This window comes from Saccopteryx bilineata, chromosome 2 (genome assembly GCF_036850765.1).
Source record: "Saccopteryx bilineata isolate mSacBil1 chromosome 2, mSacBil1_pri_phased_curated, whole genome shotgun sequence".
Lineage (NCBI taxonomy): Eukaryota > Metazoa > Chordata > Mammalia > Chiroptera > Emballonuridae > Saccopteryx > Saccopteryx bilineata.
This window is the reverse complement of record NC_089491.1, coordinates 256,620,593-256,646,834: the sequence shown is the minus strand read 5'-3', so window position 1 is coordinate 256,646,834 and position 26,242 is coordinate 256,620,593. Positions and strand designations below refer to the sequence as shown.

The window sequence follows — 26,242 nt, the reverse complement described above, 5'->3', positions numbered from 1 at the left end:
GTGGATAGTGTGTCAACCTGGAACACTAAGGTCCATGTTCAAAACCCTGACACTGCCAGCTTGAGCGCAGATTCATCCAGCTTGAGCACAGATTATCAGCTTGAGGGCAGGCTCGTGAGCACAAGATCACCAGCTGGAGCATGGGATCATCAAAATGATCCCATGATTGCTGGCTTGAAGCCCAAGGTCCAGGCTTAAGCAAGGGGTCACTGGCTTGGCTTGAGCTCAGCAGTCAAGGCATATATGAGAAGGAATCAATGAACAACTAAAGTGACACAACTAAGAAGTTGATGCTCCTCATCTCTCTCCCTTCCTGTGTCTCTCTCAAAAACAAAACAAAAAAACCCCAACCAAACAAACAAAAAAAGAGTTAAGATACACATTGGTACCTCCAATGTGGCCTGAAGGTTTAGTAATAACTATCTCCTAATAGTCTTCTGTTATGCTCCTTTTTCCTGTTGGTTTCTTCTAAAAATAAAAGAAGTCTTATTTTCACCACGATAAAGACTTTTAAACAGATGGCTTTTGGAATTTAAGCAGTATAGCTGACTTGTAGCTGTTCTGAAATACAAAGTAGTTCTTTGCTCCAAAGTGTATTAGGCATGAGAAATTCCTGTCTGGAGAGATTACTCATAATTATATGACATTGGAAGTTCTAAGAATTACTTCTTAGTTGTGTGCTTGTTCCCATTTATTAAAGGACTATATCTGATATATGTATACACTGGAATGATATATGTATAGGTCTGGAAGGTTTTATCTGATAAATGTATATTCCCACAAAACATTCAAGTCTTCTCAGAAGCTAGTCAATGTTATTCAAAATATTCCCTCAAACCTTTCAGAAGACTTCAGAAAAGTTTGTCAGAAAAGCAGATCATGCTATCCAAATTGGATTTAAAAACCATCTTCCTCCATTCTGCTTCCAGACTTTTAGCCTTTAAATGACCAAAAAAAAAAGTGCTAACACAAACAATAAACAGGCAGAATGCAAATTATTTTTTAAAAAAGAGGGGGGCAATGATAATGACTAAGAATTCTTCCACTGTTGCACCTCCTCTAGAAAAAAAGAAGAGGTTCTTACTGCCCAACAACAAAGCCAACTAAATAAGCAAAACAGTACATGCTTTAGTATCCTTAAATTCCAAGCAAAGCAGCCCTCCTTCCTACCTGACACCTCAGCTCGAAAATATCTCTGCAAACCTCAATGCCAATCTAGTTACCCAACTCACTCTCCAAGTTGGGACTGGTCCTCACCAGAGTTGTAGAAGAAATTGGCCTCCAACAAGATCTCTTTGGTTGTAGGCACCACAAAACTGCTAACTCCAAAAAGCAAAATCTCTGGTAGTTAGTATTACACTCCCAATTACTCTACTCCATCATTCCCATGTGTATATTTCCTAGTGGTTACTTGAAAAGATCTATAGATCTCATCACCCTGTGTTAGTTTCTTTACATCAATATTCTTGGTTTCTATTACATGCCTAACCAGGGCCACCCTGTTTCTACCTAAGACCTAGCTGGAGTAATTGTGTCATATCCTCAGGCTCTAGAAACCACTTATTTCCTACTCATTTCTTAGGCATATCAATAAATGCATCATTAAAAGGATCTGGCTTTAAAAGACTGACATTTGTCTTACCTGCATAAATATCTATTCTGGTGGCATCAGCATCTCTGCAAAATTAAAAAAAAACAAAAAACAAAAACAAGATCCAAATGAGAATCTGAAATATCAACTATCAAAATGCATACTATTACGAGTGAGATAAATACTATTTTGAGTCTATTTTCATGAAATCATAGTCATTCTACATACATTAAAACTAGACTTTTACACTGGTAACACAATTTTCCTTATATATCTGTGAAGCCCTTCTGGAACTCCACATTATTTAAATAATCAGCCTGACCAGGCAGTGGTGCAGTGGATGGAGCGTCGGACTGGGATGTCGAGGACCCAGGTTCAAGACCAGCTTGAGCGTGGACTCATCTGGTTTGAGCAAAAGCTCACCAGCTTCAACCCAAGGTCACTGGCTTGAGCAAGGGGTTACTCAGTCTGCTGAAGGCCCGCGGTCAAGGCACATATGAGGGGGCAATCAATGAACAACTAAGGTGTCGCAATGAGCAACAAAAAACTTATGATTGATGCTTCTTCTCATCTCTCCGTTCCTGTCTGTCTATCCCTCTCTGACTCTCTGTCTCCGTAAAAAAAACAAAACAATAAAACAAGAGTGCACATTATTTAAATAATCACATGACACATATGGCCTGGAGATTTTATACATAATATACAGTGGTACCTTAAGATACGAATTTAATTCATTCTGTAACCAGCTTGTAAGTCAGTCAACTTGTATATCAAACTGCCGATATTGGAACCATGCTCCAATGCACCAACTAGTGGCAGCTTTCTGAATCACGGCTCATATCTTGGAATTTCGCTCAGATTGTGAACAAAAATATGGACCGAGTCGCAGCTTGTATCTTAAAAAATTCGTATGTTGGTCTGTTCGTATCTCAAGGAACTACTGTATGTATATCTATCTATCTATCTATCTATATATATTATCAAGAAGCAGGGGGAATGAGAGGGCGAGAGAAGGGGTGAGAGTGGTTGAGAAGGGGGGGAGAGGGGATAAAAGGGAGAGATAGGGGGAGAGAAGGGGAAAGAGGGGGAGAGGAAGACAGTAACACCAAGCTGTTCCTGTAAGTGTCCAGACTGGGGATCAAACTGGCAGCCTCTGTGCTTCAGAACAATGCTCCAACCAGCCAAGCTATCTGGCCAGGGCTTAATTTTTTATTGATTGATTGATTTTAAGAGAGACAGAGAGAGGTAGGGAAAGAGAGAAGCGAAGAATTCACTTGTTGCTCCACTCAGTCGTGCATTCATTGGTGGTTTCCCCTGTGTGCCCTGATCGGGTATCAAACAAACAACCTTGTCATTTTGGGATGATGCTCTAACTCAGTGGTCCCCAATCCCCGGGCCATGGGCCATATGGTACCAGTCCGCAGAGAAAGAATAACTTACATTATTTCCGTTTTATCTATATTTAAGTCTGAATGATGTTTTATTTTTTAAAAATGACCAGATTCCCTCTGTTACATCCATCAAAGACTCACTCTTGATGCTTGTCTTGGTTATGTGATACATTCTCTGTCCCACCCTAAAGGCCAGTCCGTGAAAATATTTTCTGACATTAAACTGGTCCGTAGCCCAAAAAAGGTTGGGGACCACTGCTCTAAGGACTGGACCCTGGATATGTATTTTTAAATACCAATTTCATCATGAAAACATCTAAAAAATAAGTAAAAACATTTCCCTTTAGACAATAAGAACTGACTCAAATCTGTTTCTCTCAATTAATTACAATTATAAAAAATGTTCTAAAAACTTGTCCATTTTTCCTTCACACCAAGATACTGAGATAAAAGAAAAACTATAACCTGCCACAAGCCTATGAAAAAATGAGGTGTCATGGTATACACACTACAGTCAGCAGACTGATTCACAAGCCCATAATCTTATCTTCCCTAACCTTGAAAAGCTGAGGTATTCCATTATATTCTAGCCATCAGCTGAAATGGCAAGCTCAGTTCAGTCATCAATAAAGCCTTCAATAAAGGTCTGGAAGTAATTTAGTCCAATTTTGCAACTGCAGGCAAGGAAAATGAGGAACAGAGAGTTTCACTGGTTTTAAATGCAAAAAACTACCTGATCACCTGACCAGCGGTGGCTCAGTGAATAGAGCATCAGAATGGGACGCAGAGGGCCCAGGTTCGAAAACCCGAGGTCGCCAGCTTGAGCGCAGGATTATCTAGTTTGAGCAGGGCTCACCAGCTTGAGACCAAGGTCACTGGCTTGAGCAAGGGGTCACTCACTCTGCTGTAGCCCCCTCCCCAATCAGGGCACATTTGAGAAAGCAATCAATGAACAACTAAGGAGCCGCAACGAAGAACTGATGCTTCTCATGTCTCTCCTTCCTGTCCCTATCTGTCCCTATCTGTCCCTCTCTGTCTCTGTCAAAAAAATAAAAACAAAAAAACCCCCGCCTGGTCTGTGGTGACACAGTGAATAGAGCAATGACCTGGAATGCTGAGGTCACCGGTTCAAAACCCTGGGCTTGCCAGGTCAAGACATATAGGACAAACAAGCAACGAACAACTAAAGTAAAAAAAACTATGAGCTGAGTCTGATCCAGTGGTGGCGCAGTGGATAGTGTCAAACTGGGATGTGGAGGACCCAGGTTCGAAATCCTGAGATCACCAGCCTGAGCATGGGTTCACCAGCTTGAGCACAGGGTCACACATATGATCCCATAGTCACTGACTTGACCCCAAGGTCGCTGGCATAAGCAAGGGATCACTTGGCTCTGTTGTAGTCCCCCCCCATCAAGGCACATGAGAAAGCAATCAATGAACAACTAAGGTGCTCCAATGAAGACTTGATGCTTCCCATTTCTCTCCCATCCTGTCTCCTTTTAAATTTTTAAAAAATTAAATTTATTTATTTATTTATTGATTTGGGAGAGGGAGGGGGAAAGAAGGGGAAGGGGAGGGGAGGAGGAGAGGGAAAACACTGTACTATTTCTCCTTCACATGTCCTTACTGGGAATCAAACTGGCAACCTTTGCACTTCAGGATGATGATATAAACAACTGAGCTATCCGGCCAGGGGGCCTGGCGTGTGGATGTCCCAGGTTCAATTCCCGTGAGACTTGGCCCTGGGCGTTGAAGATGGTTCCATGGCCTCCACCTCAGGCGCTAAGAAGAGCTCAGTTGCTGAGCAACAGAGCAACACCCCAGATGGGCAAAGCATCTGCCTCTAGTGGGTTTGCCATGTGGATCCCCATCGGGGTGCATATGGGAATCTCTGCCTCCCCTCCTCTCACTGAATAAAAAAACAACTTCTCCTGTCAACTATTAACCTCTTCTTCTTTTGTTAATCAATACCCAATCAATAAAACAATGTCTGACTATTACATTTGCATTCAGAAATAAGACTGAAACAGTATTTTCATAACATAACAAAATCTTACTTTGAATTTTTATTTGCTTACCTTTGAACTAACCGAAACTTTTCAGTCTTGCACAATAATATTTATAGACTTCTATCACTTTGAACTCAGTATAACAAAGTGCTAAAAAATTATTTCTTCCAAGCATAGCAGCTAACAATGGATGATGCTTTGATCAACTGGCATTATCTGACAATAATATATTTGGGAAGACACAGAACTCTGGTATAATTTTAAAGACGTACTGGTAGATGATACTCTCCTAATAGCACAAATTAATTCAGAACTTGTCTGTCTCATTAATTTGATTCCTAAATTTCTATCTGAATTCCCAGTGTTTCACTACAATTATCTTGCTCACACATAAGGGAAGGTAGCTTTGGAGGGTACAAGTTCATTATTTTTATGCTGGAACACAGAACAATGAATGAATTAAAGTTGATCAAATAAAATGGAAGTATCAACTACTGTGCTATTAAAAACACTCTTTTGGGTAACAGGCCTCTTAGGAGTTATAGCTGTTATAGAATTGCCTTCCTCTGATGTCTTCAGAGAGCAAAGGTCACAACGACCCCCAAAATTTTCAAGCTCAGACTATATACCTGAAGACTACATACCTTGCATTATCAACCAGTTCAGCAAGAGCACCAAATAGGAATTCATGAGTAGTTCTGAAACAATAAACACAAAGAGTCAGCAAAAGACTTAAGAAATTGAACTATGACTTCTAATAAAAAGGCAAGGTTATAAAATACTAAGTTTGTAGAAAAAAATCTAAAATCACCATTTGTATTATCAATTTACACTACTGAAATGTAAACTTCTCCATTAGCTTGCTAATACCCTCTAGTATTAAACTATCAAGTCCTGATAGCTACACAGAAATGTTTATTCTATGTTGAAAAACCCCCTCTATAGCATTAAAATATCCTTAAGTGTACTACTGCTAAAAGCAGTGTTTTTCACTATTCATTTTCTGCCTAGAAAAATGAATAATTTAGTTATTATTGCCTTTACCAGCTATTTCTGTATATATCTAAGTATGTTCAATGGACAACTTGTTATCATCTAGCTTTATCAATAGTTGTGTATGATCCACTGGTAAAAGAAGAAAATCCATTTGCTGTTGTGCAATTTATAAACAAAAATATTCCATTTGAAAGTCAGGAGAAAGGAGAAAAATCCATTTCTTAATTTTCTCTTATTCTGACTAAAATCAGAACTTTTTACATATTACAGGAATGCAACACCTTCTCAAACAATTCCTCCTGATAGAACAAGAGCATGATCTAGTCTCCAAGGACCCCTGTAAATTTAACCCCTTCAAGGAAAGAAGCTAATGGTCATCTCCTTAGAGAGGATGGTCAAAGTTTGGGTAAGCATTCAACTACCACATTATTCAGAGCTCAATAAAGATATTTATGTATAAGATTTATCCTTACAATTCTTCCTCCATTTACAGTCTCTTTAATTTCCCTTAATAGTTCTCATTAGATATGAAAGTTGGATGTGTCCACCTAGAAACCTTGACTTTTGATTAAGGAAGATGTAAATTCATTAACACATATTATGTATTACCATCATCAAGTTTTCAAAATAACCAAATTATTCCAGCTGATTTTTTTATATGCAAAGTTTCGGCTAATAAACTAAAATTTCCTAAAAACTTAGAATGAACTATACCAGTATTAGATAACCAGGATCTAGGACCTCTGATCACTTATAGTATTATTTAAAGTTGTAAAATGTTTGTTCATAAAATAAATACTCAAAACACAACTGTCAGGAACAATAGTTTTAACTCCTCAGGTAAATCTTTAAACTTTTACAAATTCAAATTTTGAATTTTAAAATCTGTGAATTTTAGGAAGAACTTTTATCCATGAGATCAGTGATTATATGTTGCTAATCCAAAAGTGACCCAAAAAAATAAGTTTTAACAAAAAGTAGAAATTTTATCTCCAATTCAACTAGAAAATAGAGCTCAAATTATTCTGACCAAAATCCAATTCTTAATTATTTTACATGAAAAACATTCTAAGAGAATAACCTACATAAAACATATCTTTAATCATTAAAAATATTTAAGTCTCTAGAATCATATTAAATTCTTCAAATTACCAAATGAAATACAAAAGTATTCCTAAAGTACTTCACTAAAAAACAAAAAAGAAAAAATTAGATTACTCCATTAAAAAAAAACAAACAGAAAAAAACTAATATGATTTGCTGAAGGTACTATAAATTTAAAATAAATCTAACATTAGGGTGGTTCAGTGGATCAAGTGGCAACCTGACACACCAGAGGTCGCAAGTTCGACCCTATGGTCAAAGCACCAATGTGAAGCAATTAGCGAGTATGCAACTAAATGGAACTAAGTGAAAAAATGAGGTGATGTTTATCTCCCTCCCTCCCTTCTCTCTCAAATTAATGGAAAAATAAATAAAATAAATAAATAAACAAACAAAATCTAACATTTGCTCTCAAGCATTCAACACTCTATTTCCTGACTTAGAAGTGACTTATAGGCCCTGGCCAGTTGGCTCAGTGGTAGAGTGTCGGCCTGGCGTGCAGGAGTCCCGGGTTCAATTCCCAGCCAGGGCACACAGGAGAAGCGCCCATCTGCTTCTTCACCCCTCCCCCTCTCCTTCCTCTCTGTCTCTCTCTTCCCCTCCTGCAGCCAAGGCTCCATGGGAGCAAAGTTGGCCCGGGCGCTGAGGATGGGTCTTAATAGCCTCTGCTTCAGGTGCTAGAATGGCTCTGGTTGTAACAGAGCAACGCCCCAGATGGGCATGCCGGGTGGATCCTGGCTGGGCGCATGCAGGAGTCTGACTGCCTCCCCATTTCCAACTTCAGAAAAATACAAAAAAGAAAAAAATAAGTGACTTATAAAGTGGATTTGTTTTCTATACTCTAAAACTTTTAAAGTTTTGAACACTTATATAAAAACATAAAATAAATTACTGCAATACTTCTTATCTCAATAATCTCAGTAAGAATTTGTACTTTAACTTAAAGAATCTCAGAAATATAGCTCCTGGGGAAAAACTAGAACTCAATTACATATAAGAAGAATGAGGCTATAATTTGTAAGCCAAAATCTTTGGAATAAGTAAAGAATTAATTATCTAGGCTTTGTAATTAGAATGAAGAATATAAATTATGTGGAAAATTAATTCTGATATCCTTTGCCATCAGGGCAAAGAAATAAAAAATAGAAATACTAACCTGACCAGGTGGTGGCGCAGTGGGTTGAGTGTTGGACTGGGATACAGAAGACCCAGGTTCAAAACTCTGAGGTTAGAGCCTTGCATGTGGGCCCATCCAGCTTGAGAATGGGCTCAACACCTTGAGTGTGGGGTTGCTGGCTTGAGCGTGGGATCATAGACATGACCCCATGGTTGTTGGCTTGAAGCCAAAGGTAACTGGCTTGAGCAAAAGGTCACTTGCTCTGCTCTAGCCCTCTGGTCAAGGCATATAAGAAAGCAATCAATGAACAACTAAGGTGCTGCAACGAAGACTCGATGCTTCTCATCTCTCTCCCTTCCTGTCTGTCTCTGTTGCAAAAAAAAAAACAAACCCCCCCAAAAAAACCACAACTGCTTCTAAGCAATACATATTTCTGATCGCTTCATATGAAAATAATAGACATTTAGAATTCAAGCAAGACCTCAAAAGGGCAAGCACAAACTATCACTGGCTGTTTTCTCTACTTCATGGATAACGTTTAGAAATGTGCCACATATATTTAGAATTTTCTTTAATTCCAAATTCCACACTGTATCAATGCTGTTCCACACTTAACATTTTCAGGTAAGTTAACAGATATCTTTAAAATGTAACTAAGGGGCGGCCCTGGCCGGTTGGCTCAGCGGTAGAGCGTCGGCCTAGCGTGCGGAGGACCCGGGTTCGATTCCCGGCCAGGGCACATAGGAGAAGCGCCCATTTGCTTCTTCACCCCTCCCCCGCGCCTTCCTCTCTGTCTCTCTCTTCCCCTCCCGCAGCCAAGGCTCCATTGGAGCAAAGATGGCCCGGGCGCTGGGGATGGCTCTGTGGCCTCTGCCCCAGGTGCTGGAGTGGCTCTGGTCGCAACATGGTGACGCCCAGGATGGGCAGAGCATCGCCCCCTGGTGGGCAGAGCCTCGCCCCTGGTGGGCGTGCCAGGTGGATCCCGGTCGGGCGCATGCGGGAGTCTGTCTGACTGTCTCTCCCTATTTCCAGCTTCAGAAAAATGAAAAAGAGAAAAAAAAAAAAAAAAAAAAAAAAAAAAAAAAATGTAACTAAGGGGCACTTTTGTGATGTGTATGGATACAGCATAAAAGGGGCCTTTTGTAACAACTGTTGATAAGGTCAGAAACAACACTCAGAAACTTCTCCAGACCTCCAATTGATTAATGATGAATGCTACTACCAAATGATAAAGCTAGAGTTCTAAATATCTCTTAAAATGGTAAGAACCAAGAAACATATCAACTGCATAAGTTCTCTCCTTTTCTTTTTCAAATAATATTCAAAGAGATGCACTCATTTCTCTTAGGTTCAGGGCTGGTGGCAGGTGACCAACCACAAAGGAATGTCTGATAAAGTCATGGACAGTTGAAACTGCTGACAACTGAAAATCCACCAACATCCATAATTGGTGAAAAGCACCCCTGCGCACAGCAATAGCAGCAGCCAATCAGCAAATGCCCCGCCACCCTTACTTCCCTACCCTAACCTTTAATAAGTGGCCTAAGTCTGTAGCCTGTGCTGCTCTCCCTTAGGAGACAGCCCAGCAGTTTCCTTTCATTAAGGCCTGTTACACTGGTTGTTTGAACTCCATCCATTTCTAGTTGGTATCTAACATAGATATTTAAATAACTCCAAGGAAATCCTTTTCTTCATAGATCTAACAATTACTTAGATGTGGTCCAAGAAAAATCATCTGGAAGGCCCTGGCCAGTTGGCTCAGTGGGTGGAAGTCCTGGGTTCAATTCCCGGTCAGGGCACACAGGAGAAGCATCCATCTGCTTCTCCACCCTTCCTCCTCTCCTTCCTCTGTCTCTCTCTTCCCCTCCCGCAGCCAAGGCTCCACTGGAGCAAAGTTGGCCCGGGCGCCAAGGATGGCTCCATGGCGACGCCTCGAGGTGAGAATGGCCCTGGCCACAACTGAGCATCACCTCCTAATGGGCATGCTGGGTGGATCCCGGTTGGGTGCATGCAGGAGTCTGACTGCCTCCCAGCTTCTAATTTTGGGAAAAGACCAAAAAAAAAATCTGGAAAAAGATTTTTAATAAACTCTCAATTTCAAATGATGGATGCTTTTATATTATTTGTGCTGCCCAAGAAACTGTTTTGCAGCTCAGCAATCCAGTGACAAATTCAGATGTAAATGTACTCATTATGTAAGGAAATAGTCTTCCTATTCATAATCAGCCTGATTTTAAACCAGCTGAGTTCTTGGATATGTTGATAATAGGTAATTGCGCTAATTGATAGAAAATAAAGCTGAAAAAATCTAGAGCAACCATTTTACATTCAAACTGCTTTAATACATTTAGAGTAAGAATCTACATTTCAACAGAACTACAAGTCATAAGAAATGTCTCGAGTTGACAGGTTCCACTATAGTGGAACTTCAAATGTGGATAAAACAACCTAAAAAAATATGGTAAAGATAAAAAGTTATAAAATGGGCCAAAAGGAACTGACATAGAAAGTAGGCCTTATACTTAAGCATCCTGCTCTATTAGAATACTTAGCAGTACTACAAAGAATGACTTTTTAAAAAATTTATTTTATTTTATTTATTCATTTATAGAAAGGAGAGAGAGGGAGAGAGAGGAGAGACAGAGAGAGAGAGAAGGGGGGAGGAGCTGGAAACATCAACTCCCATATGTGCCTTGACCAGGCAAGCCCAGGGTTTCGAACCGGTGACCTCAGCATTTTCAGGTCGACGCTTTATCCACTGCGCCACCACAGGTCAGGCCAAAGAATGACTTTTTAAGATATGCAATTTTATGCCAAAGGAACATCACTATCACCACTACACCTAATTGTTCATGAATTTTTTACTATCAGTCACAAATCTGCCACCAAAGAGCAGTAACAGAAAAAACTTCTTTTATCTAAAAACCCTAAAATTTTTTTTGTTTTGTTTTTTACAGAGACAGAGAGTCAGAAGGATAGATAGGGACAGACAGACAGGAACAGAAAGAGATGAGAAGCATCAATCATTAGTTTTTCATTGCGACACCTTAGTTGTTCATTGATTGCTTTCTCATATGTGCCTTGACCGTGGACTTTCAGCAGATTGAGTAACCCCTTGCTCAAGCCAGCGACCTTGGGTCCAAGCTGGTGAGCTTTGCTCAAACCAGATGAGCCCGCGCTCAAGCTGGTGACCTCGGGGTCTCGAACCTGGTTCCTCTGCATCCCAGTCCGACACTCTATCCACTGCGCCACTACCTGGTCAGGCTAAAAACCCTAAATCTCTAAATTTTTTTAAGCATAAGCCCATGTGCGTAATAAAAGAGAGAGACAGACATAGGAAGGGAAATGAGAAACCAACTCATAGTTGCAGCACTTTAGTTGTTCAATGATTGCTTTCTCACAGTGGTGGGGGAGGAGGCCTCCAGCAGAGCCAGTGACCCCTTGATCAAGTCAGCAACCTTGGGCTCCAAGCTAGAGACTAAAAACCCCCTTTTATCAACTCACACTAGTAACATCCAGTATTAAAAGAAATTAGCCTAAGACTTTCGTGTTATCCTGAGAATTTTCCGTGCCCACTTTAAACCTTAATGCTAATGTAACCAAGAGAATAACCATCAGTAGTCACCAGTCGCCTAATAAAAACATACAAAAATATGTATTTACTCTAACAGATGCTATAGAACTCACTAAATCGATCTGCCCAATGACTAGTGCCAAACAGCAAATTGCTACCATGCTTACCAACTCTTGGCTTATGTAAGCTAGTATTAAAAAAGAATAATCACCATCTATTCAATGTACCATATGCTATCTAAGAGTTAATTACTTCATAAATATTACTTCATATAATACTCAGAAAAATTGTTGAATTAGTCCTATTTTATAGATGAAGAAACTGAGACTGAGCCATTGACCTCTGCCCAAGGACAGAGCCAAGAAGCAATTAAATCCAACCTTGGCAGGCTCCTAAGCCTGTGATTTTTCCACTGCATTAATTATACTGATTTCCTTCCTTCTAGCTTGGGCTCTGCTTGCAAGTCTACATTAAGTAAGAGGCAAGGAAAGAGCCATTTCTTTCATAAATCACAACACAGCTATATTGTAGATGTCAGACACCCTAAAATGATCCTGTTTTTAACAACTTAACAGAAAAAAAAATAAGGTACTATATAACAAATTACTCTTTCTCTGAAAGTGAAATCCCACCACTTAAAACACAGAGGAGATACAACTACCACTATTAAGAGTACCAAATCACATCTTAGGAAAATTCTCGCAGTTGCTAGATAGGATGCTGCCTGATTCAGGAATTGTTTAAAGCCAAATGAGATCTTCAAAAAAGAAAAAAGAAAAAGAAAATCCAATATCACTTTAAACAAGTGATTTAAATGAGGTTTAATTCTTTGCTATGACTCTGTATGTCTACTGGTATGTTATAAAACAGCAAAATAAGCAAAGAGATATATGCCAGAATCCTCAAATTTGAGGCACACTGTGATAAAATTAAAGATTTTTAAAGTGAGAAGTAAACCCCTCCCTATATATATATATATATAGACAAGAAGAGAAGTCCTTAATGGTAAAACTGACTAGAGTTAGTACTGCCTAATGGTTAGCACTAATCACTATTGCCAGATAAATCTTACTGCCTTATATCTGTCACTTAACCGGTGTGTAACCTTTGAGATGGAACTTACTCTTTTTGAGTCTCAGTTTCCTCAAATACAAAGGAGAAATTCCAGCAGTGTTGCCATAAATATTACTTTCACCTATGTTTAAAATAGTAACTGGCATGAAGCAACTAATTATTGTTACTATTGTTATATAATCAAATAGTTTTTGGGGAAACTGGAAAAAGAACCCAGTTTCCAAAGTTCCATTCATATTATTCTATGATCATCAAATAGTCTACCATTTCAAATTTGGTTCCTCATTCCAAAATTTAGAACTGAGATAACCATTCATCAATCACAATCATCTGTGAACATTCAGTGACCTTCAAATACTGATTCTTAATGTGACAGTTCAAACATAAAAAGGATACTGAAGGTTTTCCCCAAGGCTATATTATAAACTAGTCAGCAGCCTTACCTAACTGGATTTGAGTCAACATCCATAGCATAAGAATTTGCCTAGGTAACCTTTACAGTACCTACTCTAAAACTACTTTAGTTCAATAAGCTTCTTAAACAAAACACAACAAAGCCAGGCTCTATACTTTGGCAATTCACTTAACTTAGAAAAATTTTATTTCCTTGGTAGGAAAAATAGCAAACAAAAAGTTACAGACATGACAACAAAGAAGACTGACAATTTAGGGCTTTGGTTTTGTTTCTAAGTCCTTTCTCATAAAATGACAAAAACTATTAAACTATTATTGGATAGTTGAAGTCTATATTCTCAACCTTGAAGGTGCTTCTTCAGATCTCTGGGCCATCATTTAGCTGCTCATCACCTCTGCACATACTAAAATGTTAGAATACTTACCTTCACCTCAAAAGTGATAAACGTATTAAAATACTATGTAGTTATGACCCAATGGATTACTTCCAAAAGAGTGAGTATAAGGACCTGAAACATTCCAGACCAATGTGGAGTGATAGTAATCTCTTCATGAACCCAAGAATCATGAAGATGGTATGTGTCCTGAGATCTGCACACATTTTGAGGAATGGCTATTTAAATTGTAGGTTTAAGCAAGTTGCCATTTCCTGTTTATTCATATGCTTACTTCATATGCATTTCCTGCATATGAAAACTATTTTGGATGTCGGGATAAACTTCCCAGGAATATAAAGCAACTGTTTGTTGGAAAAAAAAATTTTTTTTCTTCTCAAAAGTTGTCATTTAAATGTCTTCATTCTATTTTTTTCCTTGTTAGAAAGAAAGAAAAAAAAAGTGCTATAACACAATTATTTTGGCTGTTGACACTAAAGAGAATATTGAATGGTCCAACTTCTGGTGATCCAAAAACAGTACTTGTTGGATTCCTGTTAAACAGTTGAGAAACAACTCATTATAGTGACTTCAAATAACTAGTTTGCATTTGATCAAAGAAATTTTGATCCAATACATGGTCATATTCTTCTGGACTAGTAAGAAATATTTCACTGATCTCAGTTCTTCCAATAAAGAGCTCAAGGCTCATCCAGCGATACATTCCCAAAAGTGAAAAATCAAAATTTTCTGGGAAAAGGATTTCCATATTAATATCAAGAAATGAGTTATCAGTGACTACAGCGGCACCTACAGAGTACTTACGAATTTGTGTGCAGATATTCAAATGTTAGCTGAGCTCGATTCAAACTGCTGTAATTTGTGAAAGCCATGAGTGCAGTGAGGCCCAGTCGTTTACCCACTAAATGGGAAATGCGACCTTATGGAACAGATTTTCCAGGATTCCTTCCAGAAAGATTTGGTAAGTCTGTGCTCCTTACAGTTAAACAAAAGTTCCCGACAACCTATCCAAAATATATTCAGAGATGTCTAAAACCGCAAATGATTTCTCCTTTAAGTATTCTTTTAATCTTCTCAAAGGCTATGATTTTGAATAGAAATATTCATAAATATGTAGTCGTAAGGAGCCTTAAGCGTTCAGTTACGATAGTTCAGAGTTGAAATGTCTATGATCTTGAAGTAGATGGTACCGGAGTTGGTGATTTTATTACTGCTCAATCTTCATTTTCTTCGAGCCCTTTTTTGTTCTTCTAGGAACTTTACCAATCAGAAAACTTACCAACCTCTGTTATAAAAATGGACAATCGTCCATGTCTTTGCCGCCAATGATCCCAGGATCCTTAAACAGACCCCAGACTGGCGACCATGCTGTCGACGATAGTTCCGGCTTCACTCCCAATTGAAAGACCTCTTAGCCACTGATGGCGAATTCCAGTCTTCAGAGCCCCGCCCCAATCTCCCCAGGGTAGTGGGTCAAATTACCTACAATGACCTACTGAAACGCCTCAGTTAACCAGCCCAAATCAACTCCAGCGGGCCGCGCCCCTCCCCCACACTCCTCAGACAGCGGCCTCAGCTTCTCAGGCCCTTCCTGGGCCTCCCCTCAAGGCGAGGAGTTAGGACCAGTTTTCAAAGCCCAAGCTGAGGGCAATGGCGAGCGCAGCACTCGACCGGGCGTTGCCCAGCGCTCGCGGCTGCCTTTGTCCCTCCCCACGGAATTGGAACTCAACAACCGCAGCGCGCTCTTGGAACCATGTGCTGCCGCCGCTGCTTCCTCCTCCTCCGCCGCCGCCGCCGCCGCTGCCACCGCGACACGAGCCGCCTGTGCGCAGCGCTGAATATGACGATGACAGCACTCAGCACCACGGAATTCAGCTTCTGGGCTGCTCCGCAACTGCTGCCGTAACCACCACAGCCACCGCTTTGTCTCCGCTAGCGCACAAGAACGCGGCTGCCTCGCGCACTCCCCGACGCCCCAAACCCCCGAGGCCTTCGCGGCGCATTCACCCAATCAAAGAGCCGCAGCTCTTCCCGCCCCCGCCCTAAAACGACGCCTCCTGATTTGTGAGCAGTGTGCCCCCACGTGACCGGATCTTGTTAGCCGGCCCGCCCCTGTCACGTGAGAGAGAGCGCCTCTCTTCCTGCTTTCTTGACCCTCTCCGCCATTTAAAGAAACAGTACCGGGGGCGGGCCGAGCGACGCAGCCGGGACGGTAGCTGCGGCGCGGACCGGAGGAGCCATTTTGTCTCGTCGCCGGGGAGTCAGGCCCCTAACTCGAAGAAGCCCTGGCGCGCCCTCCCCCCCTCCCCGGTCTGGTAGGGCGAAGGAGCGGGCGCGCGGTCGATCGAGCGATCGGTTGGCGGCTCTTTCTCCTGCTCTGGCATCCAGCTCTTGGGGCGCAGGCCCGGCCGCCGCGGCGCGCGCCCGGTGGCCGTTGGCGCTCGCGCCGAGTCTTTCTTCTCGTACGCAGAACTCGGGCGGCGGCCTATGCGTTTGCGATTCGACGAGGAGTCGTCCGGGTGGTCGGCGGTGGCGGGCAGCTGCCCCGCCCCGCTGCTGGGGAGGCGGCGGCGGGGTTTGGCGCGGCCGGGGAAGCGGGGGTGGCCGGGGCCGGCCTGGAGGCCTGGCGCCACCCTTCGGGGTCTGCAAGGACCCAGTTGGAGGGACAGGAAGGTGCTGGGGGATGGTTGGTGGTTGGCTTTCTACTTTGCCTGTTCCTCCTCATGCCGCCTTAGTGAGAGGTGGGAGCCCTGGCGGCAGCTCCGGGGTGGGAGACAAGCTCCGGAGTCGGAAGAGCTGGGTTTGCTTCCGGGCCTAGCCACCAGTTGGCCGAGTGACATTGGGCAAGTCACTCTGTAATCTGTCTGCGCCTCAGTTTCCTCCTAAACCTATCGATGTTTGTGTGATTAAAAGCGGTTTGTAAACTAAAGCATCAGTGTACGTAAGTGGTAATTACTGTTTGTAAATTTTTTGAGTTGTAGTGAAGTAATTGCCCAGTCCATGGATTTTGAACCTGGGAACCTTGGATTGGAGTTGGAGATCCCCAAACTCCTTGAAATTGTATGCAGAAATTAGTGGGAATGAGGATCCATCGCCAACAGATTTTCAAAGGGAGATGAGTTAATCCCGAAAGAGTTAAGAACCACAATTTCTTTATGCCATAGGGAGGAAACTGAGGCCTAGATGTAATTTGGGATCCTTCACAACCAATTTTAAGCCCCTGTTTGAATCCCTGGGATATGTGAGCTTTTCTGTGCATAATGGATATTCGGGATAACAACACTCCACTGCTTGACTTTTTTTCTGAGTCCTTTCCTTTCCCTGTGGGGTACCTAAAGGGTGGCTAATGCATATGGTACAGTGGCACCCAATATAAAGCAGCTAAAACTAGGAGTGGTTATGTCCTCTAGTATCAAGAAGCCTATGGCCATTAGTTCCTTGTTTGTTGCTGCTTATACTGGCGCCTGACTACCTAATTGGCTTTTTCGTAGACCGTTTTCCATGACCATGTTTGCCATGACCATGTTTGCCATCTGTTATACTTGCTCCAATTTTATATCCGTAGTTGATGTGGTTGGTAGTGAGCAGGCTTATTTTTAAATGGTGCTGTCAAGTCTAGCTAATTAACGGTGCAGGTGGATTTTTAGCAAGCTGGCTCACTGGAAAAGACTGAACCAGGCATGGAATTCCTGGAGATGTTGGGGGATTTATTAAATGAAGGTTAACATTCTCTGAAAAGTTTTGTTAGAATCTCTGCCGAACCTCAGTAGGTTTGGAAGTGTTTCAGAGCTTAACTTTTTCCTGAACTGCTTTGTATTCTGTTTGCTTGCAAGTGTGTTACTAAGGTGGCCAAAATGCCAATTTTTTGCTTCTATGTTCATTGTCAGCTGCTTTTGTCTAATTTCAGGCTGTTACCCAGCAAACACTTATGTAAATGTTTGAACAGTTGGATTTCAAACATTTTTGTTTTGTGGAGTGGTACGGCTCTAAGCAAATGAACACACACGTTTAAGTGTATTTTGTCTGGTCAGGTGTTACCCAGATCTACTATTACATACAAATGTCTGAAAAATATCAATTGACTGTTCCCTTTACCTAAAGGGCAGAGACAAATGATCTCACTTCCAGAGAAATGTTTTGGAGAAAAATGTGTTGGTTTTTTAGGTCTTTTGTAGTAAAATCTGGATGTACTGCAAAAGAATCTTAAGACTGGTGAAAAGAAGCTTTTCTCCCCTGAAAAGAGAAAAAAAAAGACAACTGGAACTCAAAGCTTGAAATTCTGTGACATAACATGAGATGTCCAGGATAGGAGGTTGGAGGGGTTTCACTACAATTCTGCACTAGCTGGAGCAGATAGTGTTGCCACGGCATGGACTCCAGATTTGGAAGACCTGAGACCTGGAGGACTTGGGGATGTGACAGGAACTCTGGAGCTGAATATTTTTATTTTGAATTTTGAGACTATTGACCTCGCTTTCAGAAGAGAGACAACTAAGAAAGCAATGCTATCCACCATTGCTGTTACTGGGAATTTGAAGACCTGAGTTTTTGCCAGACCATCAGTACAAACTCTAGTGACACTACATCCAACGTGAATTACGGTACTTGCCATTTTCCAAAATGTTTTAATTTGTTACCGTCTGTGCACTTTTGTTTGTACTCTCTTCTGTACCCTAAAATGTCTTCCTATGGTTCTTCACCTGCCAAAACGCTGCCATTTTCTCCTTTTCCACCTCAGATGCTCTCTTCTCCATTAGGTCTCTTAACTTTAACCAGAAATAATCCTTTTAAGATTTTGCTGTATACCTTTGTATATGATACCCTATAAAGTAGACATTTGCATGTGTGTTTTTTTTGTTTGTTTTCTTGCAGATATCAAACCCCTTGGAAAAAAGGGTCTTGTCTTACGAATCTTTGCCCACACATACTACCGCATATGATGAAGCTTTTAATAGAAAGGAGGAATTTAGAGAGCAGGCTATCTCAGAATAAGCATTCAGTAAGTGGTTGCTTAATCATTAACTGATAACATGGTTACTCTTGTTTGGGGGGAAATCACTAGGTATGGGCCATGTTGCTTCCTTTGTTTTGTGTTTTTATTATTTTTTAATTCTAAATTTAAAAAGATTTCGGGAGCCCTCAAACCAAAGAGAAATTGATATGTTGCATAGAGTATTACAGAAGGGTGTGTGAACCACAGCTTTATTCCCTACATATCTTATTCTCTCCCACTGAAGGTGGAATCTTGTTAGAATGAAACTTAAGGACAGCTTTTTTTTCATAAGAGTTTAAGAAAGGCATTGGAAAAGGAAGAAGGGCATATCGCCTTGTCCTTGGTGTTGGTTTGCAAACTTAAATTCATTTTTTTTGTGTGTTCCTTCTATGGAGCCCTTCTTTCTTCCCACCAACCACTGCCCAACCACCTGAATGCAATCAAATTACTCCCACAAAAGTATGAGACAGTTTATTCTCAAAGAGTCAAGAAACAGTCTTTGCCAGAGAGCTCTTTATGTTCTTATTATCACTGATTGTTAATCATAGGGCTTATGAAGAATTAGTCCCCATCAGGCAGCTGATGTGCTGACAAGCAAACCCACCCCAGCATTAGAGTCCTGTGTTTGTAATTTCATGTATTTGTTACCTGTTTAGTCCTTGGACCTTCTGACCATCTTCCTTGTGCTGTTTCATCAGCCTACAGAATTGATACCTGGATTTTTGCCCATGATGATTCTGTCATCTTACTACTGAAGAAGACACTATTCCAGCAGACCACTGTGACCCGAGGGACATTCAGCCATCATGATGTGGCCTTCACCTCCACTCCTGTCCAGTGTACCCAGATTGAGCACCACCTTTTATGTGAAGTCACACTCGTCAAGCTAAATAGCTGAAGCTATTTAATCACAACAGAGGCCCAGTTTGTTCCATGAGTGTGTATTTTATTTCTTCATTTACAGCCTTCAGAAACAATAAATTTGGACCAGGGGATTTTTTTGTTACCAACACTGTCTGAAGAATGGCAACTTCTTGAAAATGACATTGGACCACATACCACAATCTCAAATGTTTGAAGTTTATGAAGTGTTGAGGATCCCACCCAGGTCACTGAATACTACTCTTTTTCCACCTCAAGTCTGTAGTATCCTACTGAATGAGAAAGATATTCTAACCAATTGGGATTAAAACAGGCACAGTGAAGTTCTCATAGCATCTTCTTTGGGATTACTCAGGAACCAGAACTTTCATACAAATGTAAGAAATTTTACAAAGGAATCCTTTACCTAACAACATCTCAAAGCTTCAATCAGATTCCAGAAAAGGCTTCTTGAGACACCCAGGTAGAACCTATATGGTATTCCCTCATATTTATATCGCACTTTACAGTTTCAAAGCACTTTTACATGCATTAATATCAATTATCAAAATCACACAATAATTTATAATCCCTTTTTGAAAATGAAAATGGGATTTGAAAGGTTACCCAAGGCGGCACAGCTACCAAGTGGTAGAGGCCAGGCCTTCTGACTCCCAGTCCAGTTCTTTCCTTGGAATTAATTAGACCCTACTTTACCTGCAGTGTTAAGATAACTTCAGGTTGGGAACCCCAGAAAAGTTTTCCAACTTTCTGATCTAGTGCCCTCAACAAGGATGTTGTAAATGTAATATTTTGATGTCTGTACCTAGACCAGAATTCCATGGAATTACCCCTAAGGTTTAGGAGCAGGCTGTCTCTATGGCAGTAGATTGCTCAGTCAACAAGATGCCTGTTTATCTTAAAACACTACTACCCAACATGAAACATGAAGCTACTTTTAGATCTTTTATCTATCTTCATGGTCTTTCCAAAGATGACCTAATTGATTGGGGATCCCTGTTTATATCATGCCCTTGTTTTTTTGTTTTTAAGTTTTACATTCTAGGACACCTAAGATCTTATCTATAGTTCTTTATCCCCAAACTAATATTTATACAAAATGAGCCATCCATTTAGAGCAGTACTGTTCATGTATGTGTATTTATATATATGACATATACATAATATATATTTCATGTAGAGTTTTTGTAGTCCGTAAGGTGGTAAAAATGCTGTAAAATGTGTCCCCTCCCTGATTGATAATGCAGTATAGTCTATTAAAGGATATCAGAAGGCTTGCAGCAAAAAGACTGTCCTTTAGCTGTTTAACCTGTTATGTTCTAAGTTTAACCAAGCATAGAATGTTGTTATTGCAGCATTTTTAATGGAATGAGGCAACTGCTTTAGAGTGGCATTGCCAGTGCTTCTTGAATGCCAACAGTCCTTCATCTTGACCATTACCTTGATTTTCTGTAAAAAGAACCTCGTGAAGATTTGTGGGAATGCAGAGGAAGGGAATGGGGGAAACAGTTCATCCAAATTTGGATGGATTCTGTGACATTTAGCAATATATTTCTCTGTCCTTAGAATTGTGCTGTAAACCTAGTTCAAGTGCACTGCATCTCAGGTGGGTGTTAAGATTGGGAAGGGAAGAAAGGAAGAGGATGGAGAAAACAGGGAGGAGGGGTGAGAAGGAAATAATTTGTTAGAATTTTAAAGTTGTGGCCCACTGAGATCTTATCAGTGTTTGAAGGGAAGTCATCAAAAAACCCAGTGCTATTGTCACTTAAAACCTACCTGTTCTTTGATAGTCACAAGCCGAATTTCAGGCAGTGAGAATTTATAGCAGACTTGAATGTTAATTTTGTAATTCTATATAATGTGGCCCACCTTAGGGGAAGACTAGGAAAGCACTTTGGCTTACCAAAGGCTCACACAGTTTCTGGTTTCTGTGACCTATTTTTTGTATTTCAGCATTTTGTGAACAACTTACTCTTAGATCATTGGTTTTCCAAAGGCTTTGTGGCCATGAAGCCCTTTGAATGAAAACTATGTGGAAGCCCAAAGTAAAAGTGAAGCTGCTCTGGATGAAGCAGGAGTGGGGGGCCTGAAACCTGCCACAAGCGTCTTCCTTTACCACCATGGTGACACCTAAGGAGACTTCTTCCCAACATCTAGAATTCCTCAGAACACATTTTGAAAAACACTGCCCTAGACAACAGTATGTTCAACCTAAATGATATTCTGATCTGTACCTATCCAACACATTCCATGTTCAGTTGTTACTGAACATTCTTAGGAATAATAACTATGGGCAAACTCAGAAAAGTGCAAGAAGATGGGTGTATTTGCCCCCTGAGTAGTTATATGGGCCAAAATTGGTATCAAATGGACCTAAAATAACAGCCTTCTGCCCCCAGATGGACTTCCAGGGATTCCTGGGTACTCTACACTGACAAACCCCTTACCCAGCTTCTTTCACAAATACCAGATGCTCTAGTGGTACTTGAAATATGTGAATTTGAAGTCTTGATCCTTCTTGGATACCTGAATTGCCAGGTATTGAAGTTGATGCCTCATTGAGGCCATAGTAGACCAACTTGTACATTGGACCTCCCATCATCAGCCATGGTACTCTACTTCATGTGCAAGGGTTGGCCATTAACACTGAAAGCAGCATTCAAATACTGGCAACTTTAACTAAAAGAGTACCTGGTTTTATCACTCATTCTCAAACCGAAAGTCAGTATGACTCAACCATTGGCAGTTATACTGCAGCTTGGTTTTTACTCACTTTAACTGCTATTTCCAGGATAAATTAGCTAATAACCTTTCAAAAGCTAAAATATTTCCTCCATCATTGGCATATCTGCCTGGCATATTCTGCTCTAAAATTATGAATGCTCAGCTCTAACTACATGTAAGACCTGATCCATAGGAGACAATCTTTGAACATCTTTTCTCATGTATGTGATTTAAATGTGGCTCTTTGGAACATTTTCTTCTAGCCAATGAGCATTTCTCTTTTAAGATGGATCTTTCCCATGTCTGGTACCATCAGCTGTAGGTATTGGGAATATTTTGAGGTAGGCCTTTTGACCAGGCCATGATAGCTTACTTGCTGGGAACCTCAAATTGTGTATCATATACCTTTTTTTTTTTTTTTTTGCTGGAAATGTACTGACTTGAAAAAAATCTACAAAACCTGCAGCTAAGGACTTTGTCAGTAGACTCAAGCTTCCTGCTGCTTTTTCCTAATCACAAGACCACAGTACCTTGTCCTTGTGGATATGTTCGTGGGATTTTATCTGTCTCAATACTATTGTTTTACACTGATTCAGAGTGGCTGACTTCATTCCTTGCCATGAGATACTCTCAGGCATTGAGACAGCTTACCTGTTTCTGCAGGAAGGATTCAGTTTATGAACTTCTGGTCCACATCATGGTGAACAAGTAGACTTTGATTTATGTCATGAGAAAATCTCATTTACTTCGCAGTTGACTTAAGGGCCAGCTGTCCTCAACTACTCTAATGAATGCACTGGTTAAATATTGGGAATGGTTTCTTTATCTCTCTCTTATCCACTAGACTATGAAAACACGGCTTGGTCATCAAATGAGGCCTCAGTCTGGTTACTCTAGACTGCTCACTGTCAACAAAAGTAAAATAACTATCCTGCTTGTATACAGAACTATTATTTGTAAAGGAAAAATTGTCTACAAACTCAAGTTTTCTGCTACCTTCAAAATACCAGCTAGACTTTTCTTTTTCCTGTTCAGAAAAATACATTGATCTACACTGCCAGTCATTCCCTTCAATCCTGTCAGACTCATTCAAAATGAGGGGCTTCAGGTGCGGATGATCATCTTTCACGAGTCTGATGAACACTGTATATATAAGAACTGATGGTTGAAAAAGTAAAAAGCCTAAAATTCAAACCTAGGATCTTAATACTATCTCCATGCCTCAGATCTCAGAATCTTAAGTCCAGCAGCACCATTCCACCATTTTGAGGCCTTGACTTCTTTTTGATTCCCAGAAGATGCAGACTTGATTACCAAAGAAAGTAGGGCCAATCTTAATGAACCCTATCATTCCCAGATATAGCATAGACACCTAAACAGAACCTCAATTCTGGATTGAGAATATAGCCTTCTGAGCTGAAAATTTTGGGGCAAATGAGCAGGAAAATGAAAGCTGCTGTACCTGGCTGGCTATTTAAGATCAGAAAATTGAATCCCGAGTAAACACTATGGATTAACCCTGGAGTACTCAGGGTAAAAACTAATTTATAGAGCTTCAATATTAAACTGCATGTTCTATATCATATTCTGGTTATTGGTATGGCTGACCCTACTGAAGGTACCCTACTTAACCTATTTACCTTACTCAGTGCTTGCCTGCCTTTTTTTGACATGTTGCTACAATCAGCCTTACTATCCACGAGATGACTACAACTGATGTCAGTCTATCTTCTACCCAATTCCACCAAGGAGTTTTGAACCCAAGCAACCTGCACCTCACCTCACCAGGACTTAATGTTTTCAACAGGAAGGACCATGCTATGTACTCTGGCCAGCACCAGCCTTTTTTTTTTTTTTTTTAAGCCTATATATATATATTTTTTATCATTTTTCAGCACCTGGGACCCCTTCAACCAGATCTGAAGGACTCCAGTAGGACTACACTGTCAGTTTCTCTCTTCTGCAGTAATACAGAGGTGCGACTGATTCACCAGTACAGAAATGAGAAATGTTTAACTTGGCAAAAGACTTGAACACAAGTTTTCCACAAACTTAAGATATACTTTACTTGCCATTGGGAGGCTGGTTGTCTTGCACCGAGTCCATAGATAGTTGGGCTCTCAGACTCAATACTTATTTTGAAGCTCTATTGTATCATCCAGAGTATGTTACTAAGGACATGACTATTCCATTCAAATGGATTATAAGCTTTTGAGGACATACTCCTCATGATGTTTTTTTCAGAACACTTTTATTATCAAGAAAGTGACGATGCCAGCTGTTACCATTCAACTTTATGAGCAGAAGTTAAACTTGTTCGATATCTGGTCTTATCACTGATAGCAGTTATTTTTAATTGACCAGTATTCATTCTATCTCTTTGTAACAACTCCTTGATGTTTCTTGGAACCACATCTCCCTATTTTCAGTCCATGTAGTTCAGACAGTATGACCTAACCTTAAGGTTCATGTGTGGATGTATAATTCAGACCTGATCAATCAGCAGAGTTCATCTCCTTGATCATCATGATTGATGCAGGAATGGTCATGTGATTCAAGTTGATCCAGTGATATTCAATCCTAGGAGTTTTACTGAACTGTGGAAGAGGAGAAACTCAGAAACACTATTTTCTGAGGTTGCTTAGCTATGTAGGATGGAAAAGGTAAAAACATCAGGGTCCACAATATCAAATGCGCCAGTGAGTGAAGCCAGTGCAGAGGAAAGCAGAGCCAAATGATGGAGAGACTTGAGTCCTGATGACAGTTTGTGCTCCTGGATCCACCTGTGCCTGAAGCTAGTATATCCTCTGGATTTTTCAGTTTTGTGAACCAATAAATACCCTTTTGTTTAAGTTACTTTGAGTTGGGTTTCTTTTGCTTGAAATTGAGTCCTAATATACTATCAGCCAATACCAAAACTTGACATCCAAATATTTATTAAACTAGGTCATGGCCACAATGAAATTATTTTCCAAATCGAAAGGGTGAGAAAGGAACTGACATTATTTAAGACAAACATAAAAATTCATTACAGTAGAAAAGCATACAAGAAAACCTAAATGTTTACCAGTAAGGGATTGATTAGATAATATGGTTTAACCATTTTAAGAAATTTTACATGTCAGAATGAGTAAAGTACACTTATTGTGTGTGAACACAGGAAAAAAATGGCCATTAAGTGAAACAAACCATTGATAGGAAAATGTAGTGTGAAAATTTAAAACATGTTTATAATATATAGAAAAATCTATTAATAGCTTTCTTGGAACAGTGTAGCTTACATGAAACTTGGAACTTGATACATTTCTGTATTTGAGTATTTTTCACTACTCACATTACTTGTAAACTTTATTTAAAATTAAAGATTTTTTTTGCCCTGGCTAGATAGCTAGCTCAGCTGGTTAGAGCATCATCCAAAAGAGCAGAGGTTGCTGGTTTGATCCCCAGTCAGGGCACTTACAGAAACAGATTGATGCTCCTGTCTCTCCCTCTCTCCCCTCTCCTAAAATCAGTAAAATGAATATTCAAAAAAAAAAAAAGAATTTTTAAAATTAGCTCTAGTTGCCCTGGCCAGTTGGCTCAGCGGTAGAGCATCGGCCTGGCGTGCGGAAGTCCCGGGTTCGATTCCCGGCCAGGGCACACAGAAGTGCCCATCTGCTTCTCCACCCCTCCCCCTCTCCTTCCTCTCTGTCTCTCTCGTCCCCTCCCGCAGCCAAGGCTCCATTGGAGCAAAAGATGGCCCGGGGGTTGGGGATGGCTCTATGGCCTCTGCCTCAGGCGCTAGAGTGGCTCTGGTTGCAACAGAGCGGCCCTGGATGGGCAGAGCATCGCCCCCTGGTGGGCGTGCCGGGTGGATGCCAGTCGGGCGCATGCGGGAGTCTGTCTGCCTCCCCATTTCCAGCTTCAGAAAAATACAAAAAAAAAAAAAAAAAATTAGGTCTAGTGCTTACTATTTGACATTGGCAAGTTACTCAACAC

At 40.6% G+C, this 26,242-nt stretch overlaps 2 protein-coding genes across 4 annotated transcripts in view; one reads left to right on the top strand and one right to left on the bottom strand.

Annotated features, from left to right (window-relative positions):
• MORC2 (MORC family CW-type zinc finger 2) overlaps positions 1-15,953 on the bottom strand; it is a 46,277-nt gene extending 30,324 nt beyond the window's left edge. For all 3 annotated transcript variants that reach the window (XM_066260139.1, XM_066260141.1, XM_066260140.1), the window contains exons 1-3: positions 14,470-15,953; positions 5,636-5,689; positions 1,643-1,677 (exon numbers count right to left, since the gene is read on the bottom strand). In XM_066260139.1, coding sequence (XP_066116236.1) covers positions 1,643-1,677; positions 5,636-5,689; positions 14,470-14,537 — 157 coding nt within the window. In that variant the 5' untranslated portion in view covers positions 14,538-15,953. The remainder of the gene's footprint in view (positions 1-1,642; positions 1,678-5,635; positions 5,690-14,469) is intronic.
• On the top strand, positions 15,316-25,120 carry TUG1 (taurine up-regulated 1). The gene is made up of 5 exons (XM_066254464.1): positions 15,316-15,567; positions 15,838-15,877; positions 15,946-18,266; positions 18,538-18,664; positions 19,357-25,120. Exons 1-3 carry the CDS (start codon positions 15,316-15,318, stop codon positions 16,398-16,400), a joined length of 747 nt encoding a protein of 248 aa, XP_066110561.1. The 3' UTR covers positions 16,401-18,266; positions 18,538-18,664; positions 19,357-25,120.
• Positions 25,121-26,242: the final 1,122 nt, after the last annotated feature.